Source organism: Capra hircus, chromosome 8 (genome assembly GCF_001704415.2).
Source record: "Capra hircus breed San Clemente chromosome 8, ASM170441v1, whole genome shotgun sequence".
In the NCBI taxonomy this organism is placed as follows: Eukaryota; Metazoa; Chordata; class Mammalia; order Artiodactyla; family Bovidae; genus Capra; species Capra hircus.
Window position 1 is genome coordinate 48,842,346 of NC_030815.1, and position 20,318 is coordinate 48,862,663.

Consider the following 20,318-nt stretch of genomic DNA (forward strand, 5'->3'; position numbering starts at 1 on the left):
TTTGGATAATGGACCATCCACTATTAACCTATTTTCTGCAACACCTAACATAGTGTCCAGAACTCTATAGGAACTCAGTAAATGTTTGCCACCTATCTCAAATGTTTGCTACTGATTTCAAAAATTCTTCCAGAAAATAAAATTTGTTTCTTTACTTATTTGAGAATGAGTAGATTAAACTTAATTTTCAAATACATCTTTATGCTCAATTTAACACTGCTTTTGAGTGACTGGGAGAATAAATCACTATAGCCAAAAACTCTACTTAAAAAATTCACACTGAACAAGAATCATGCAAGGTTGTTTTTATTACGGTGTATGTTTAGGTTACATCTAAGTATTTCAGGCATTACTTCATTTGACAAGCAGACATGACATTCTAGGAAACATTTCAACAAATTCCAAGGACTGAACCACTACGGAGAACAGAACATACCTAGTCTGAAATTAACAGGTATAGTAAGTACTTCAAGAGGTCATCAAGAGAAAGATGCTAAATGACAACTTGTCCTCTTCTATAAAGTGATTATCCTAGGCAAGTAGCTACAGAGAGAAGCACATGGCTATTACAGAGCTAGAGAGATTGCATCCAAGTCCATCATTTTTATTTCAGAGAGGGCTTGGGTGTCATAGCAGAAGGCTGATGATTCTTTCAGAATAACATACAAGTCAAGTTGTCTATGTGTAGTATTAATGCTAATATGATTAGCTTATGTTTAAAGAATCAAGGAAAGAACAATTTTGCATTTAAAACCACTAAGATACATTAGCCACTGCAGGAGATGCTTAGCCATTGAGGAGTCATCTCTGTACTCTCATAGTTTATGAGTTCTTCTGAGAAATTTTGATTGTGACTGTCTTGACTTCTGTGTATTCATGGAAACCATATTCTCCGCTAGAGAGTAGAGAAAAAAATGCACAGAATTTAGCAGAGCTGTACAAATACACTATGGTCAATGATTTTGTATAAGTTTGTTTCTGCTTATCTGGCTAGGGACAATGGAAAATATTTTCTGTGGTCTGTGTACAGAAGCATTTCAAAAGGCAGCTAGCCTACCATAAGATATCTGGTCTTATATAAATCCCCTTTGGGAAATTTTTTTACTGTTTTTTTTTTTTTTGCATGTTTTAAATGATCATGTACACTCAGTTGACTTTTAAGGAAATTGTTCATTTTTGACTGTTTTTTCTACTTGGCTATAAAAGTGCTCATCACACACAAACACAAGCCCAAGAGGAATTTTATCATTTCTAGTTTTTAGGTTCTAATATATAAGACGGGTGTATTACTAGAGGAAATGTAGTTATATTCAAAATATAATCACTTGGGTAGTACGGAAAAATTGTAAATTCAAGTTCAGTTTAGTGTATTCACCATTTCCTATTGGTCTAGAAATGAGGAAGTGGCTAAAAATGACCAGACTTCTATTTTCATTCTAACTTACCCTAGTAGTAGTAGTAGTGTTAGTTGCTCAGTCGTGTCCGACTCTTTGCGACCCCATGGACTGTGGCCCGCCAGGCTCTTCTGTCCATGGGATTCTCCAGGCAAGAATACTGGAGTGGATTGCCATTCCCTTCTCCAGAGGATCTTCCCCACCCAGGGATCGAACCTGGGTCTCTTGCATTGCAGGCAAGAGACCCTGCTTATCTTAGCTTAAAACAGAATAGAATATTTTCTAGTTGTAGTAGTATCTTTTGATTCTTGACAAAGGCCAAAACACCCAGAATAAAGCAAAACAAAAGGCTTGACCTTATTGTTACAGGTTTGTATTTGAGTGTAGGGTTGATTGGTTTTTTTTTATTTGAGTGGGGTAGAGGGTTCATTGGGCTAAAATGTGGGACTTTTTGTGGATTTTTTTGATTCATGAAACCCCTGTTACTTGCTATATAACTCTTAAATCCAATCCAAATGATCAGTAATTAAACTTGAGTCAATCAATCAAAACTCTGATATCTTGCTATCAGTTTTATTGAGACCTCCTACCAGTTTTAGAAACTGTGATTTACCCTTCCTTAAAAAGATAACCAAAAAAATTAGGTTAACTTATTCTCTATATTGTTTTGATAAAAGGATTAAATTATTTGAACATCAGAGTACTCTTAAAATCATAACACTCATGCACATGTAGACTTACAGTGGAAAAAGATCTTGATCCTTTTCTACCCCTCCCCTTTGGTGATGTAGACAGGTATGTAGAAGACATCTTTTTCTCCTGGGTAACCTAATCCTCTTACACTGATTATTTTCTTGGACCATTAAGCTTCTGAAAATACCTTCTAAAAGCTTCAGTGAGCATGTTCTTCAAAGTAATTAAAGGGTTTAGCCCCAGTTGTCTGAAACCCATTAAAGGATAATATTTTAGTAAGTATTTTTATCTCACAAAGTTAGATATATTAACCCATGATTTTTTGCCAATAGACTTTCCATTGTATTTTGGGTTACATGGACACTTGAAACTCTCAGGAGAGTACAAAGTGTGATAATTGTCTTACTTAAGCTGAAATAAACCTTGCTTCTTAGTATTCTGATGTAGAGACATTCTTATGTCTTGATATAACACAAAATACCTGTTTACATTTCTCTTTATATCGCTAGTCTATGAGTTACTGGTTCTGTGCTTCTAAAATTGTCAACGTACCAGTCACCTGGCACTTGATACAAATGGTGATTCTATTTCAGCAGGTCTGGAGAGAGGCCTGAGACTTTGCATTTCCAACACACTTTTAGGTGATACCCATGCTTATTCCAGGGTGCACCCTGGAGTAATAAGATGCAGTAACATATTATGCCTGTTTTTCACCCTGCATCCAGAAGTTAGCTAAGCACTAATTAATTAAGTAGGCACAGAGGAAATTTTGCTGAACTGGTTTGGCAAATATAGTCAAGCAAAATCTATTTATGTTAGCCCACCAGTTTATGATACTTTATTTCTCCCCATCTCTGAAAGGGACAGGAAGAAAGAAACATCTTGTGAGGCGTTGAGGGCCAATTAAGTTTGAAATGGTATGCTAGTAAAATCTCAAGTGACCTATGTTAATCTAAGTAAAAATGAGTCCAATTACAAGAGGGATTTCTGCCATTTAACTCATTCCAGGGCTAATGTTGTGATGGGAGTGCCAATTCTGTTTTGGACAGCCAGCATCAGTACCTCAGTGGGGTCTGTATACTATTATTTTTAGCTCTTTAAGGACTCTGTTGATCAATGATCAACCAGATGATCAATTCTACCTTTCTATCTTTGAGGATAAACTGTACCTGAACTCTTGGGGGTCATTTGAGGTTATTGCTTCAGCCATGCTCTTTAAACATCTTGCAATGGATGACTTATTAAATTTGCCAACTTTGGTTTCAGATAGACATTAACAGTGGAATCCTCTGCTGGGATTTTTGAAGTAAAAATTACAGTATAACGTTTCCCTTTATATTTTCAATAAGGAAGTTATCTATCCCCATATTCCACATTTTTGGGGAAATATGGTCGATTCTCTTCATCTCTTATTTGATTTGTTATGTCTTGAATATAAAGTTTGACTAAATTGTATCTAACAATCTAACAAAATTTATATGTCTAGTCTGCTTTAATCATTTCATCCCTTCTGATTATTTTATTTTCAACATTCCTAGGGAATTGTATTGGATATCTGGGCCAGCAATCAACTAATCTTCAGAATAATCTCAGTTTCATTATAGTTCTTTGTACAAAGTACTTAGTGCTCCCAAGGGACTCCCCAATAATGGATATTATAAGGAAAAAGAACTTGGGGAGGATGAACTATTTGTTGAGTCCCCACTTTGTGACAGTTACAGTACTAAGGAATGAATAGGAAGTGTGTTCTCTAACTCTCAAAACCATCTTAAAAGGAATATTAGCATTTCCCTTTTAAGTAGAAGAAAACAGAGGCTCAGAAGTTAGATAACTTGAACTGGGTTGCAAGGCTAGCAAGTGGTGGAGTCAGGATTCAAATGCAGGCTGGTTAGTTTCCAAGCATGGTTTCTCAGCTATGTTGTGCATTTTTGAATTGATCTTTTGCTACTCTGCATCTCCAACAATATTCTAAAGCTATACATGGCTTTTCACTGCTCCACTAATAAATGTAAGCTGATTTTCTTGAATTCAAGCCTTCTTAATCTGTATCCTATTTAACTCTGAAATCATACTTCCCCCATAATTTCCTACCAGCCAGGCAAATTCACTCACCCCTCAATATTCCACCTGGATTGTTCCTTCACAAATGTCCTCTTCTCTACTTCCTAACATCTGACGCTTGTTTCCTGCCCTAGATCAAGTCCTATCTTTTCTGTTACATCTTCTCTTATTCTATCAACTGTCTTTATCGATTGAATTTCCACAGGAGGGTTAGAACCACAGACTCTTAGGCATGGAAAAGAGCTCATAGACCTTTTACTTTCTTCCCTGACTCCTATCCCCACCACAAATGCTGACTTTAACAGATGGAAATAGTGAGACTTAGAGAGATGCTGCAAATGTTATAGTCTAGAGGGGTACAGATTTTCTGTGCTCTAATACTGCACTCTGCATCTTAATTGCTTCTCTACCCCCATGACCTATGGATTCACAGTCTGTTACTATTTATCTCATAGTATGTGTTTATTTTTCACTGTATATATATATACACACACATATATATATACACATATATTTGTTACATGTTCCTCATGTCACTACAATTATATGGAAGATGGGACATGGTATCGTGTTTGTAGGGCTCCAAGGACCTCATATATAGAGTAACTATTTAATGAAAGTATATTGAGAAAGAGGATAGATCATTTTAACACGGCCCCCTTTCACTGACTCCCCAAAGACAGTTGTTTCATTGCGATATTGTTTTATTTAAATGACAAGTACCTAGCTATTTAATACTCTCAGACAGAGGCTAATTTTTACTTGTCATTTACAAAATGAGAAGTTTCACTGTTTGATTTCATAAGGTTTGAATATGATATGACTTTTTTTTATGATTTTTTAAATTTATTGAGAAATGCAAGAAAATTTTAAGAAATAAAATGATTCAAATTGCTTGAGCAAAATTGATCAAACATTACCACTACTTGCTATGCATAAATATGTATGTGTATATTTTAAAAAGTCAGTATGTCCCAGTTTGAAAAAAAAAAGGCTCATAAATTCATTTATATAATATATATATCCTCAATGTAGTCATGATTGTAAAACATGTTTTCCTTGAATAAATTTCCTTTCAGTTTAAATTTTAGAACCAAAAACAACTCATTCAGGTTATGTAAATTTTTAGAGTCATATCTCTAAAAATATTAACAATGAGAATCATTCCTCCTACACTGAAAAGTATTTTGAGATAAAGACACCTAATTTGTTCATTTAAGAGATATATTCAAATAGCTGAAGCATTCTTATATTTGCACACTTTTTACAATCACCAATTGGTAGTTTCCACCTCCTTTCTGGAAATGTTTCCCAAATTACATTCATGTATCCAGCAAACAAAAAGCTGGCAATATTTCAAGAACCAATGTAAAGTGCTTAGTATGATCCCTTACAGAAAGTTTAATAAATAATATTTCCCTCTGCCATCACATTTTTCACTTTTGAGAGTAAATCCAGCATTTAAAAACTATTTGACAGTATAAATCTCCAGGAAAGCACAGAAGCAGGTTTTAATTTGAATAGTAACTTCCCTGGTGGCTCAGATGGTAGAGAATCTGCCCGCAATGTACGAGACGCAGGGTTCAAACCCTGTTTTGGGAAGAGCCCCTGCAGGAGGAAATAGCAACCCACTCTAGCATTCTTGCCTGAAGAATTGCATGGACAGAGGAGCCTGGCGGGCTAGACTATGGGGTCACAAAGAGTGGGAAATGATTGAGTGACTAACTCTCACTTTCAAGGATTATCATAATTCCTTCAGAGTGATAACCATTTTTATCAAGATAAATATCTTAGTGAAAGTTATTCTTACAGTTCTCGTCCATTTCCAGACATCTTGAATCCACCAAAGGGGCACTGGGCAGATACCACACTATAGCAGTTCACCCTGAAAAGGAAAGAAGTACATTATAGCTCACACTTAACCTACTTGGAACTCCTAAATTTGGAATTTTTGAAATTCAGAGAGATCTTTAAAAACTATTAATTTTAGTGTTACATAGTCACTTAAAAAAATAGCACCATAAATTAGAATGCAGGAGTGTAAGTACATGTATATACACTAACTAGAAATAAAAGCAATGATCCGATGCTATGTGTGGATAGCCGTGTTGGCAGTACACCATGTCCCTGAGAAGTTACAGCTTGAATTATGAAAGATAGAATACCCAACATACTATAAGTGGATGGATACCATTTGTGAGAGATTAGAGTTTGTTGAATGAATATTCTTTACTGCCTATATTCAATAAGCTTTGTGGTTCTCTTGTAGGTTGTCTCCTTAGGGTAGAATCAATTTTCTTTTGTAATTGTAATATATCTCATATTAGTTCATTTTTTTCATTAATTAATTGAAAAAAATTGCTTAAACAGAGGCTGTGGCAGGAGTTGAATTTCATTATATAATTTTTTTATCCTTTGCCATGTTTTTAAAAAGTTTCAAAATGTCTATATGAACAAATATAATTATAAAAACATGAATAATTAGAATTTAAAAAAACTACATCCAGATTCAGTAACAATCACTGATATAACTGGTGGATTTGATGCATACCCACCTCCACTGACATCAGTGTAGATATTTTTAAAGCTCCCCAGACAATTCTAATGAACAGCCAGTGTTGAGAATCACTGCTTTAGAGTCTGAAATAATCTGAACCTCAGCAGTCATTTATTGTGTGATCTTGATCAATTACATAAACCCACTAAACTACTGTTTTTTTGTCGATAAATTTACCATACCAATTAACAGTTGCAGCAAGGTAAAATGAGATAATAAATGTGAGGACTACAGTGTACTTCCCTGGTGGCTTAGGTGGTAAAGCGTCTGTCTACAATGTGGGAGACCCAGGTTCAATCACTGGGTTGGGAAGATCCCCTGGAGAAGGAAATGGCAATCCACTCCAGGACTATTGCCTGGAAAATCCCATGGACAGAGGAGCCTGGTAGTCGACAGCTCATGGGGTCGCAAAGAGTCGGACACGACTGAGTGGCTTCACTTCACTTCACAGTGTAGGGCTTAGCACAGATACATGGTAATGAAATAGTGACTGTCCCATTGCTTCAGGAAAAAAGATTCTAGAGCTATTGAGAAGGACAAAGATTTTTGGCTGCCTCTTAAACTTTTCAACATCTCAAGGATAAATACTTTTCATGGATTTGGGTGTGACATTATCAGCAAGAAAAATAATTTTGGGCTGTTACTGGGACTGATGGACAAAGTACAATTTGATGGAACAAAAATAACTAACAAAGCAGTCCAGAGACTAGGGTCTAGGCAGGGATCAGTGTGAGAGTCAGAGAAATTTCAAAGTAACCTGTTAATGTGGTTAACATGGAAAAGATGACATTACATAGGTTTGACTTACCACACGGTTCCAGACTGCAAAGCAGAGGAGACTGTGATGGCTTTATCAATATCATTGGTAAAAATTCCTGCTGCTAACCCATAGAAAGTATTGTTTGCTCTCTTGATTACATCATCTAAAGACTTAAACTTCATGATTTGCTGCACAGGTCCAAATATCTATTCAAAAAGAAATGAATGAAATAAGCCAAAGTAATAGATTACAACTAAGTATTTGTATATAACGCTTATAGTGAAAGTGAAGTCGCTCAGTCGTGTTCGACTCTTTGCGACCCCATGGGCTGTAGCCTACCAGGCTCCTCTGTCCATGGGATTTTCCAGGCAATAGTCTTGGAGTGGATTGCCATTTCCTTCTCCAGGGGATCTTCCCAACCCAGGGATCGAACCCAGGTCTCCCACATTGTAGACAGATGCTTTACCATCTGAGCCACCAGGGAAGTCATATAATGCTTATAAATATGTCTAAATAATATGTAAATAAAATATTTATATTTATTATTTTCAGTTCAGTTCAGTCGCTCAGTCATGTCTGACTCTTTGCGACCCCATGAACTGCAGCACACCAGGCCTCCCTGTCCATCACCAACTCCTGCAGTTTACCCAAACTCATGTCCATGAGTCAGTGATGCCCTCCAACCATCTCATCCTCTGTTGCCCTCCTTCTCCTCCTGCCCTCAATCTTTCCCAGTATCTGGGTCTTTTCAAATGAGTCAGCTCTCCACATCAGGTGGCCAAAGTATTGGACTTTCAACTTCAACATCAGTCCTTCCAATGAACACTCAGGACTGATCTTTACAATGGACTAGTTGGATCTCCTTGCAATACAAGGGACTCTCAAGAGTATTCTCCAACACAACAGTTCAAAGGCATCAATTCTTCGGCACTCAGCTTTCTTTATAGTCCAACTCTCACATCCATACATGACCACTGGAAAAAACATAGCCTTGACTAGACAGACCTTTGTTGCCAAAGTAATGTCTCTGCTTTTTAATATGCTGTCTAGGTTGGTCATAACTTTCCTTCCAAGGAGCAAGTGTCTTTTAATTTCATGGCTGCAATCACCATCTGCAGTGATTTTGGAGCCCAGAAAAATAAAGTCTGTCACTGTTTCCATTGTTTCCCCATCTATTTCCCATGAAGTGATGGGACCAGATGCCATGATCTTAGTTTTCTGAATGTTGACCTTTAAGCTAACTTTTTCTCTCTCCTCTTTCACTTTCATCAAGAGGCTTAGTTCTTCTTCACTTTCTGCCATAAAGGTGGTATCATCTGCATATCTGAGGTTATTGATATTTCTCCCGGCAATCTTGATTCCAGTTTGTGCTTCTTCCAGCCCAGCATTTCTCATGATGTACTCTGCATATAAGTTAAATAAGCAGGGTGACAATATACAGGCTTGACATACTCCTTTTCCTATTTGGAACCAGTCTATTGTTCCATGTCCAGTTCTAACTGTTGCTTCCTGACCTGTATACAGGTTTCTCAAGAGGCAGGTCAGGTGGTCTGGTATTCCCATTTCTTTCAGAATTTTCCACAGTTTATTGTGATCCATACAGTGAAAGGCTTTGGCATAGTCAATAAAGCAGAAATAGATGTTTTTCTGGAACTCTCTTGCTTGTTCCATGATCCAGCAGATGTTGGCAATTTGATCTCTGGTTCCTCTGCCTTTTCTAAATCCAGCTTGAACATCTGGAAGTTCACAGTTCATGTACTGGTGAAGCCTGGCTTGGAGAATGTTGAGCATTACTTTACTAGCGTGTGAGATGAGTGCAACTGTGCAGTAGTTTGAGCATTCTTTGGCATTGCTTTTTTTGGGGATTGGAATGAAAATCGACCTTTTCCAGTCCTGTGGCCACTGCTGAGTTTGCCAAATTTGCTGACATATTGAGTGCAGCACTTTCACAGCATCATCTTTTACTGTTTGAAATAGCTCCACTGGAATCCCATCACCCCCACTAGCTTTGTTCATAGTGATGCTTCCTAAGGCCCACTTGACTTCAAATTCCAGGATGTCCGGCTCTAGGTGAGCGTGAGTGATCACACCTTCGTGCTTATCTGGGTTGTGAAGATCTTTTTTGTATAGTTCTGTGTATTCTTGCCACCTCTTAATATCTTCTGCTTCTGTTAGGTTCATACCATTTCTGTCCTTTATTGAGCCCATCTTTGCATGAAATGTTCCCTTGGTATTTCTCATTTTCTTGAAGAGAATTTATATTCAGTATTTCATATAAATATACTTATGTTTTATGTTGACTATAAGGCACTTAGCACATAGTAAACAATCACTAAATGCTATTTTGTTATCAATAAAAATAATAGAAAGTACAACCCATATCCCTCAAACCACAGCAAATATTATAAGCTACAGCAAATATTCCTAAAAAATATTAGCAATTAGTGTTCACCGATACCTACAAAGAATTATATACCATCACCAAATGAGGTTCATTCTAGAGATGCAAGGCTGATTCAGCATTCAAAACTCACTCGGTGTATATCATATTAATAGAATGAGGAAAAAATACCACATAATCATCTCAGTTGATGCAGGAAAATCATTTGATAAAATCCAACCTCCTTTCCTTTCTTTTCAACAAATTAAAAATAAACAGACATTTCCTTTCAACAAATTAAAAATAAAAAGGCATTTCTGAACCTGATCAAAGGCATTTATGAAAATCTTACAGGTAACATCATATTCAATGGTAAAGACTGAAGGCTTTCCTCCTAAGATAGAGAGCAAAAAGACACCCATGTTTACTGATTTTATTTAACACAGTCCTGGAATTATAGCAAGTGACAAAGGCAAGAAAAAGAAATAAAAAGGCATACAGATTAGAAATGAATAAAATTGTCCCCATTTGTAGGTGACATAATCATCTACATATAAATTACCAAGGAATCTCCAAAAACCTTCTAAAATATCCAAGTTCAGTGATGTAACAGGATACAATAAAATATACAAAAACCAAGTACACTTGTATCAATACATACTAGCAATGAACATGTGCATGTTGAAATCAGAAATAACCATTTACTCAAAAAATACTTAGGTATAAGTCCAGTACAACATTTATGGGACTTGCATACTGAAAACTACAAAGTGCTAATGAAAGAAATAAAAGAAGATATTCATAAATGGAGAGACCTACTATGTTCAATAACTGGAATTTTTAACACAATAAAGATGTTAATTCTCTCCAAACAGACTGATATGCTTAACACAACGCTTCTCAAAATTCCATCAAGATTTTAAAATACTTATGAATAGGTTATTCTAAAATGTATATGGAAGAGCAAAAGAATTAGCTTAGCTAAAACAATTTGGAAAAGAAGAATAAAGTTAGAGAATGCAATCTTTCCAACTTCAAGACTATTTTTACAGCTACTAAAATCAAGAGAATATATTTAATATTTTGTAATAATCTATATTGAAAAGGATCTGAAAAAGAATCACTGAACCACTTTTCTGTGTACCTGAAACTAACACAACATTATAAATCAACTATACTTCAGTAAAAATAATTACATTTTAAAATGGAATATAGGTAGAGAAATAGACACATAGATCAATTGAAGGGTAGAGAACACAGAAATTAATACACAAATACACATAACTGAAATGCTGACAGTTGCAAAAGTAATGAAGTGGAAGAAAAACTGCCTGTTCAACAAATGATGCTGGAGCGATTGAACATATAGACAGAAACAAACAACCTTTATTTAAATCTCACACCTTGTATAAAAATTAACCTAAAATGGATCACAGACTTATGTGTAAAACATAGACTATAAAACTTTTAGAAACAATAAAAAAATTACACAGAAAAAGGTTTTTGTTTTTGGATCTAGGAGTAAATAAAGTATAGCTCATAAGAATTTACACCAAAAATACTATTCATAAAAAGAAAAATGAATAAATTGGATTTCCTTAAAATTAAAAACTTTGGTCTGAGAAGGACCCTGGTAAGAAGATGAAAAGACAAGATACAGCCTGGGAGAAAATATTTGCAAACCACAGAGCTAAGAAACAGTAAGTGTCTAGAATGTATAAGGAACTCTCAAAACTCAACAGTAAAAAGCAAACACTCCAATTAGCACATGGGCAAAAGAAATCCTTTTATCAAGGAAGATATCAGATGGCAAATAATCCCAGGTAAAGATGTTCAATATTACCAGCCACTGCTGCTGCTGCTGCTAAGTCCCTTTAGTCCTCTCCAACCCTATAGACGGCAGCCCACCAGGCTCCTCTGTCCCTGGGATTCTCCAGGCAAGAATACTAGAGTGGGTTGCATTTCCTTCTCCAATGCATGTATGCATGCTAAGTCGCTTCAGTCGTGTCTGTTTCTGTGTGACCTTATGGACAGCAGCCCTCCAGGCTCCTCTGTCCACAGGATTCTCCAGGCAAGAATACTGGAGTGGGTTGCCATTTCCTTCTCCCTAGCAGCCACTAAGGAAATGCAAATTTAAAACTCAATGAGCTATCACACCTATCAGAATGGCTAAAATAAAAAATATTCACAACACAAAAACAGTTAGCAAGGATGCAGAGAAATTGGGATCATTCATATACTGCTAAAGGAAATATGAAATTGTTCAGCCACTCTGGAAGATTCAGCTCAGTTCAGTTCAGTCGCTCAGTCATGTCTGACTCTTTGCGACCCCATGAATTGCAGCACTCCAGGCCTCCCTGTCCATCACCAACTCCCAGAGTTCACTCAGACTCACGTCCATCGAGTCCATGATGCCATCCAGCCATCTCATCCTGGGTCGTCCCCTTCTCCTCCTGCCCCCAATCCCTCCCAACATCAGAGTCTTTTCCAATGAGTCAACTCTTCGCATGAGGTGGCCAAAGTACTGGAGCTTCAGCTTTAGCATCATTGCTTCCAAAGAAATCCCAGGGTTGATCTCCTTCAGAAGGGACTGGTTGGATCTCCTTGCAGTCCAAGGGACTCTCAAGAGTCTTCTCCAACACCACAGTTCAAACGCATCAATTCTTCAGTGCTCAGCCTTCTTCACAGTCCAACACTCACATCCATACATGACCACTGGAAAAACCATAGCCTTGACTAGATGGACCTTAGTCGGCAAAGTAATGTCTCTGCTTTTGAATATACTATCTAGGTTGGTCATAACTTTTCTTCCAAGGAGTAAGCATCTTTTAATTTCATGGCTGCAGTCACCATCTGCAGTGATTTTGGAGCCCCCCAAAATAAAGTCTGACACTGTTTCTACTGTTTCCCCATCTATTTCCCATGAAGTGATGGGACCAGATGCCATGATCTTTGTTTTCTGAATGTTGACCTTTAAGGCAACTTTTTCACTCTCCTCTTTCACTTTCATCAAGAGGCTTTTTAGCTCCTCTTCACTTTCTGCCATAAGGGTGGTGTCATCTGCATATCTGAGGCTATTGATATTTCTCCCGGCAATCTTGATTCCAGCTTGTGTTTCTTCCAGTCCAGCGTTTCTCATGATGTACTCTGCATATAAGTTAAATACGCAGGTTGACAATATACAGCCTTGACGTACTCCTTTTCCTATTTGGAACCAGTCTGTTGTTCCATGTCCAGTTCTAACTATTGCTTCCTGACCTGCATACAGATTTCTCAAGAGGCAGGTTAGGTGGTCTGGGATTCCCATCTCTTTCAGAATTTTCCACAGTTTATTGTGATCCACACAGTGAAAGGCTTTGGCATAGTCAATAAAGCAGAAATAGATGTTTTTCTGGAACCCTCTTGCTTTATCCATGATCCAGCGGAAGATTAGCAGTTTCTTAAAAAGCTGTATCCACCATATGACCCAGGAATTATATTTCTGGGCATTTACCCCAGAGAAGTGAAAACTTACCTTTACACAAAAGCCTGTATACTGATATTTATAACAGCATTATTTAAAGTAGTCTCAAATTGGAAACAGCCCAAACTTCTTCTTCAATGAGTGAATGGTTAAACAACTATGATGCACTCATACTATGAAATACTCACCTATAAATAGGAGCAAATTATTCTTACATGCAACAACCTAGATAAATCTACAGAGAATTATGATGGGTGAAAAAAAAGTCAGTCCAAAGGTTGCATGATGTATGAATTCACTTATGCAACATTCTTGAAATGACAAAATTATAGAAATAAAGACGACATTAGTGGTGAAAAGAAAGCTGAGGATTGAGGATGGGGTGGCCTAGGAGGATATAGATCTGGCTATGAAATGGAAACATGAGAAATTCATGTGATGATGAAATGTTCTATGCCTTGACTGCATCAATGTTAACATACTCTTTGTGATATTATAGTTTTATAAGATGTTACCTATTGAAGGAAACAGTACATGGGATCTTTCTGTATTAATATTTCTCACAATGACAACTGGATCTACAATTATCTCAAAATAAGGAGCTTAATTTTTAAAAACTGCATATCACTTTATTCTTTTCCAATTATTTTCAAATATATTATTTCCAAAGGAGAAAAAAGCATCAATGAATGTGGAATTGTATTTTCCACTTAAGTTTGTGAAGGAAACATCTAGCAATTGTTAAGCATCCTTATCTGTGTTCATCTGGAAATTCTTGGCCTGACCAATGAATTCCTGACTATTTTTAGTCTTAATAAAAAAAATCATTTATCAGTATTAGAAATGAAGAGTAACATTTATTGAGAAAGGTGTTCAAAGAGCTGAGTATGTTAAAGGAATACTTTGTATATATCCATGCAGACAAAATAAGGCAAAAAAAGAGAACAGAACAGAATGAAACCATTTACCTCCTCTTTGGCAATGCGCATATCATCAGTAACATCAGAGAAAACTGTGGGTTGGATAAAGTAGCCTTTATTCCCCCAAGGGCCTCCGCCACATTCCAGCTTGGCCCCCTCCTTCTTCCCACTTTCAATGAGGTCAAGTATTTTTTCATATTGTTCTTTATCAATCTATTGGAAAAATATCACATGAATAGTTAGAAAAAGTGGCAACTTTTAAAGATAATAGTTTGCCCAGCCTGTAAATAAGGGTTTCAAAATGCTCAGATTATTGTTATTAAGTTACATATTCCAACCAAAACAGCTGACAGAGGCTCAGATTCATCGTTGGGCATGTTTAATTCTCATGACTTTTCTGGAAAGAAACCTTGAAGATAAATGTTTGTATTTAGCATTTGTTTTACAGTTATACAAGAGAAGTATATTGGCACTGCAAACATGTGTATACCTTTTCATGTGTGTGTGCCCAGACACTAAGTCGTGTCCTACTTTTTGCGACCCCACGAAACATATCCCAACAGGCTCCTCTGTCCATGGGATTTTCCCAGGCAAGAATACTGGAGTGGGTTGCCTCCTCCAGGGGATGTTCCTGACCCAGGGATTGAACATACATCTCTTGTGTCTCCTGCATTGGCAGGCAGATTCTTTACCTTGAGCCACCTGGGAAGCCCATACTTTTTCATACAACTGTCATTTACTTACATGGAAAGAAATGCCTGTTAATCATCAACCAGTCTTACCTGGAAACTGTAAAACTGATGGAAATTAAAAGACAGAAGATAAAAAAGAAAACTTTGATACTGGGTTTCATTAGACACAGTAGTTATAAAGCAGATGCTTTGTGACTTCAGGAAGACTTTCAGATCTTTAGACCTCAGGATGAGATTCTTCTCCTGACCACCCTCTGTGGCCAGATCCATGCTGACCACAGCCTAGTTATTTCACCCACTTCAGGTCCCTCCAGGGCAGTCAACAGGTCTGGTTCTAATTTCTGACCTGTCCTGATTGTTGCCAACCTGCTTTGTTAAATGGACTACATCTAAATATACTTTAAGAACTACAGAACTTATATATTTTGTTAAACTATATTTTTATAAGGAAAAGAATGACTCCAGAATTCTAACTGGGAACATCAGGAGCACATACCTCTTCTCCAGGCACTAGAATTAGGCCTACCTATTACCTCAATTCCTACTTGGTGTGGGGAGGAGGGGACTCCAAATCACTGGCGAAGACTGCCTTGTCTCAGATGTGGCTGGAGTTAAAATTTAAAGCGAAAACACTGGAGATCCAGGAGTTAAGGCAAAAGCCTCTCGCCAATTTACCTTGTCTCTACTCACTACTTAAAAAGTTGTTCTCTATCTTTCTCTTTGACACTACCATCTCCTGTGTCTTCTAAATCCCAGGAAAAGGCTTCATAAAGTTCTCAATGCACACAATCCAGTTCCCATATCCAATTAGATTAAGCACTATGTGTGTGTGTGTATATATATATATATATATATATATATATAACAAATTCTTCCTTGGTAAAGTCCTTTTCCAGATTGATTTCAAAGACCAGAATGTGCATTTCCTTAAGGATTTGGAAATAATCAGTATTTTTACTTGAAAAAGAAATTATAATATCCATATATATATATATATAATTTTATATTATAAGTTATAACACATATTAAAGCTTATAAATGAGTGTCTCCATAAGCTCTTTCTTATAACAATAGAGAATATTTTTAAAGGTAAAGACGTCTCATGGACTTTTAAGTCTTTGCCTTCTCAAAGTCCCAACACATCTACTTTTTTTACTTATTCAGTGCCACCTGTGACCAAAATCTTTTCACTTATAAAGATTAAATTATTATGTTAAGCAGTTAGATCACTAGATTATTCACTTAAGAACCTTATGGATGGAAATTTCCTTCAAGTCTATTTTAACTTCCTTCTCTTAGGAATAATGACGTGTCCTAGCTCAATTTTTGAGCCTCTGGTTGAATCTTGCAGATCCCCTGATGGGGAGAAGTATTGCCCAACAACACTGAATATTAAGTTATATTCTCTTCCCTCATTCTCTCTTCTTATTTCCTTTTCTCTTCACATATATATATATTTCTATCTACCTATCTATCTATCCGTTGATATCTATCATCTATCTATCTATTTATTTATCTATGTCTTTTTTATATATTTGTCTCAAATGGGAAATGTGCTTTACTTTTCCATAGATAGATATTTAGAGAAAGAAATAATCACAGGTGAAACCTTAGAGTCTCATACTTTCTTAGAATAGGAGACCAAATCAAAATTGAATTTACTACGTCTTGGCATCCATATGAAAAGTTACCATATACGATCAAAATTAGCAACTACTTCTATGTACTCACTAAACACAAAGATAATATAAAATATAACAGGCTTAGACTTAACAAAATGTATAAGTCTTTTTTACCAGTTGTTTTAGGGCTTTTAGGTTTCAATATTTGATATTGCCTAAGTCCTAAAATTTTCCTAGTTGAATATCTTGGCATGAGGAGGAAAATATAAGACAGCCTTTTAGCTTTCTACACTGTAAATGCTATGAAATCACATAAAAACTCTGCTCTGGATCAGGAGCAGGAGTAAATTTAGCACCTAAGGTCCAGGATCTTGAAAACAAAGAACAAAGAACTGTGTAAGGGAGAGGGAAAGCTGGGCTTTAGACAAGAGAGACACTCTCACTGACAGTGATTCTAAGCCAACAGAAGAAAATGGGGACCCTCAGGAATAACTGGGCTTTAACAACTAAAATGGGAAGTTTGGTATAAAGTCAGAACTCAACAAGACATTTTAGGACACTCGTGCTATTTTTAGAAGGTCATAGTGACTAAAGAATTTGGAAAGAATTTAGCCATGCCAGCTGCCTATATCTGTGGGATGGAAGCTGAAAAAAAGGATTGATGCTGAGAATGAAATAAACTATAGGATGGTATAAGAACTTCCAAGTGGATAGGAACTGTATATAGGACATCAGAGGTATACAGATTGAGAAAAACAAATCTTTAGTATTTGTTACTTTTCCTCATGTCTTTAATTTCCAACATCTCTTTAACTGTTTCTGGATGTGAAAACTGGGCAACACAAAATCAAGATACTTTCTTTATCATTGGGAGTTCAATTCATTATTTTTTTAGTCACTAAACTGATGCAATATAATCACCAAGGAATATATGTGGATGGGAAATAATCATATTCAATTAAAACCAGACCTAAAGAAGATACTTTACTCTTATGGCCTGTGAACGTTATTCCATCAATTTTACACTCACCTGAGGGCCTTGACTGACTCCTGGGGTCAGAGGATTTCCAAGAACATACTTTTTCGCCCGCTCAACACTCCTTCGAACAAACTCATCGTAAATTGATTCTTCTACAAAGAGACGGGATGCAGCTATACAACATTGGCCCTGGTGATAGAATACTCCTTGGTGTGCAAATTCAACAGCATTGTCCACTGCAGAGAAGACATTCATGTTAAAGAAAAGGCATTTTCTAAAAATAATATATTTTTTATATATCTTTATTAGAGGTGATATGGTGGTATAAAAAAATCATGAGTCATGTAGTCAAACATAGATTCAATATATTCTACCTCTTACCAGTTAGGTGACAAATGAGCCTTTCTGATCCTTTATTTGCTACTCAAATAATAGTAAAATAGTAAATTCTGAAATATAATGGTTATCAATACAACTTTAATATGAATAATTACAAAATTTGGAAAGTAATCTATGATTAAATCTTACTTCAAGTGACTTTTATAAGTATTTCCGTTTATAATTCAATGACTGAATATTTCTTTCAGGTCTCAGGTTTGAACTAATGACAAAGAAAATATAAAATATCCACTATGTTAAGTAAGAATGTAAAAACATTCTTATATACTCTGATCAACAGACAAAGTGGTATTTCTAAGAAAAATCATAACCCCCTGAAAACCCCAAACAATTAATATTCAGAATTGCTCAACCACCTTACAACCCTGTTCTATGAAAATTTTTCCAAATTTATCTAGTGTGCCATGTTATTTCACATATGCCTATAAATTCTTATGTGCTTATTTGAAATGGTTACATGGGTCTTAAAAAGAGGAGATAGTTTGTGTCATTAGCAGATCCTAAACAACCAGAAGAAAATTTTCTTTGCATTTTAATTTTTTGAATGCAGGAGATTTAACATTATAGCAAGTGGCTATTGCTATCTTTATTTGGGGCTTCCTTTGGTGGTTCAGATGGTAAAGAGTCTGCCTGCAATGCAGGAGACCTGGGTTTGGTCCCTGAGTTGGAAGATCCTCTGGAGGAGGGCATGGCAACCCACTCCAGTATTCTTGCGTGGAGAACTCTGATGCATAGAGGAGTCTGGCGAGCTACAGTCCATGAGGTTACAAAGAGTTGGACACAACTGAGCAACTAAGTGTAGCATCTTTATTTTGCAAACTACTCACATATGCTTAAGTCATAGTGAAAGCATTTTACAGAAAGGTTTGGTAAAATGAGAAATCATGTCATGTCTGTAGAATGTATAATAAGGTAGCATGCTCTGTCTAAAAAGTTGATTGCCTCAAACAAATAATGCAGCTCTTAAAGATACAGAGGAATGTTTGATCGTTTTCTGCTAACTTCCAATTAGGAAATAATTGTGGCATTCTACTTGATAATATAATCAGGATGAACTTAGGGTATGATGGAGTCCTATCATAATTAGAGATTTAATATATGTAAATTCAACTATACCTGCTAGAAAAAAAAAAATGAAAGGAATTATTTAAATAGTTGGTGTCCTTTCCTCTGGCCATTTCATTCAATGAACGTGTGATCCAGACAGAAGGGAGATGACAAATGCAGACCTTGCTGTTTCTCCAGCTGGTCTACTGCAACATGTCTGAGGGTTTCATACCACACTTCAGGTGGTGCTAATATTTAAGGTATGAAATTAAGAATATACTTTATGGCTCCTAAATGCATAACAGTTTCTCTAGAGTTCAGCTGAGAAAACACCAACTGAGCTATGAAGGAAGCCTGAGAAAACAGCTGCTGCTGCTAAGTCTCTTCAGTCATATCCAACTCTGTGCAACCCCACAGACGGCAGCCCACCAGGCTCCCCTGTCCCTGGGATTCTCCAGGCAAGAACACTGGAGTGGGTTGCCATTTCCTTCTCAATCTATTCCTAATTAGGAAGAAATCATGTCTGTGTTGGACTTATCTAGACTTTATAACTTCAAGACAGTTTGACAGATTTTTAAGAGTGTATTTGAACTCTGGTTAATGCCTTACACTTTGACATTAGAAGGAAACCCTTTTCTGTATGGTACTACCCGGCCAAAAAGGAGGAAGTGTGAGAAGTGAGCAGAGAGGCTTTTACTCACAGTCGGCATCAGCAAACACAATGCAAGGACTCTTTCCCCCGAGTTCCAGGGAAACCCTTTTCAGATTGCTTTTCCCAGCAGCTTCTTTGATCAGTTTGCCAACCTGAAATGAAGCATTACAAAGAAGGAGGCTTAATCTGCTGCCATCAAGGCAAGTTTCTTTAGCAATTTAAATTTATATGACATTTGTGGGAGAAATGGGAAAAATGGCATTTTTTCAGATTTGGCTGCTTCTGCTACCAAAGGCTCTTCCATCCAAGCATAAACATATGCTATATCATGAAAACAGATATATTGAATGTAATAACTGATTTGATGTACATGATTCTACTGTACATGGCACAACAGGAGTTTACTTTTCATTTTAACCAGAGCTTCATCTTTCTTCTGTTCAATCTGATATATCATGATTCAACCATAACTTACTCTGTTTTGACTTTTCATCCCTCTGTTGAAATACAGAAAACTCTATCCATCTCCAAATAAAGTAGCATATTTACCACCCCCGAATCTCTGCTTCTCAGTACATGCTCACCCCAACTTGGGCTGCCTCCAATCCTATCATTCCTTAGGGTCCAGCTTGTATCTTAGCTCCTCTTTAGCATTCTGTGATGACTCAAGATGAACGTGACCCTTTCTTTCTCTGATCC

General features: G+C 36.5%; 1 protein-coding gene across 1 annotated transcript in view; it reads right to left on the bottom strand.

Annotated features, from left to right (window-relative positions):
• Nucleotides 289-20,318, bottom strand: part of ALDH1A1 (aldehyde dehydrogenase 1 family member A1) — a 55,657-nt gene continuing 35,627 nt past the window's right edge. Inside the window, exons 8-13 of the mRNA XM_005683753.3 lie at nucleotides 19,669-19,771; nucleotides 17,573-17,757; nucleotides 14,277-14,441; nucleotides 7,514-7,671; nucleotides 5,959-6,033; nucleotides 289-895 (exon numbers count right to left, since the gene is read on the bottom strand). Of these exons, the coding sequence (XP_005683810.2) occupies nucleotides 823-895; nucleotides 5,959-6,033; nucleotides 7,514-7,671; nucleotides 14,277-14,441; nucleotides 17,573-17,757; nucleotides 19,669-19,771 (759 nt within the window). The 3' untranslated portion in view covers nucleotides 289-822. The remainder of the gene's footprint in view (nucleotides 896-5,958; nucleotides 6,034-7,513; nucleotides 7,672-14,276; nucleotides 14,442-17,572; nucleotides 17,758-19,668; nucleotides 19,772-20,318) is intronic.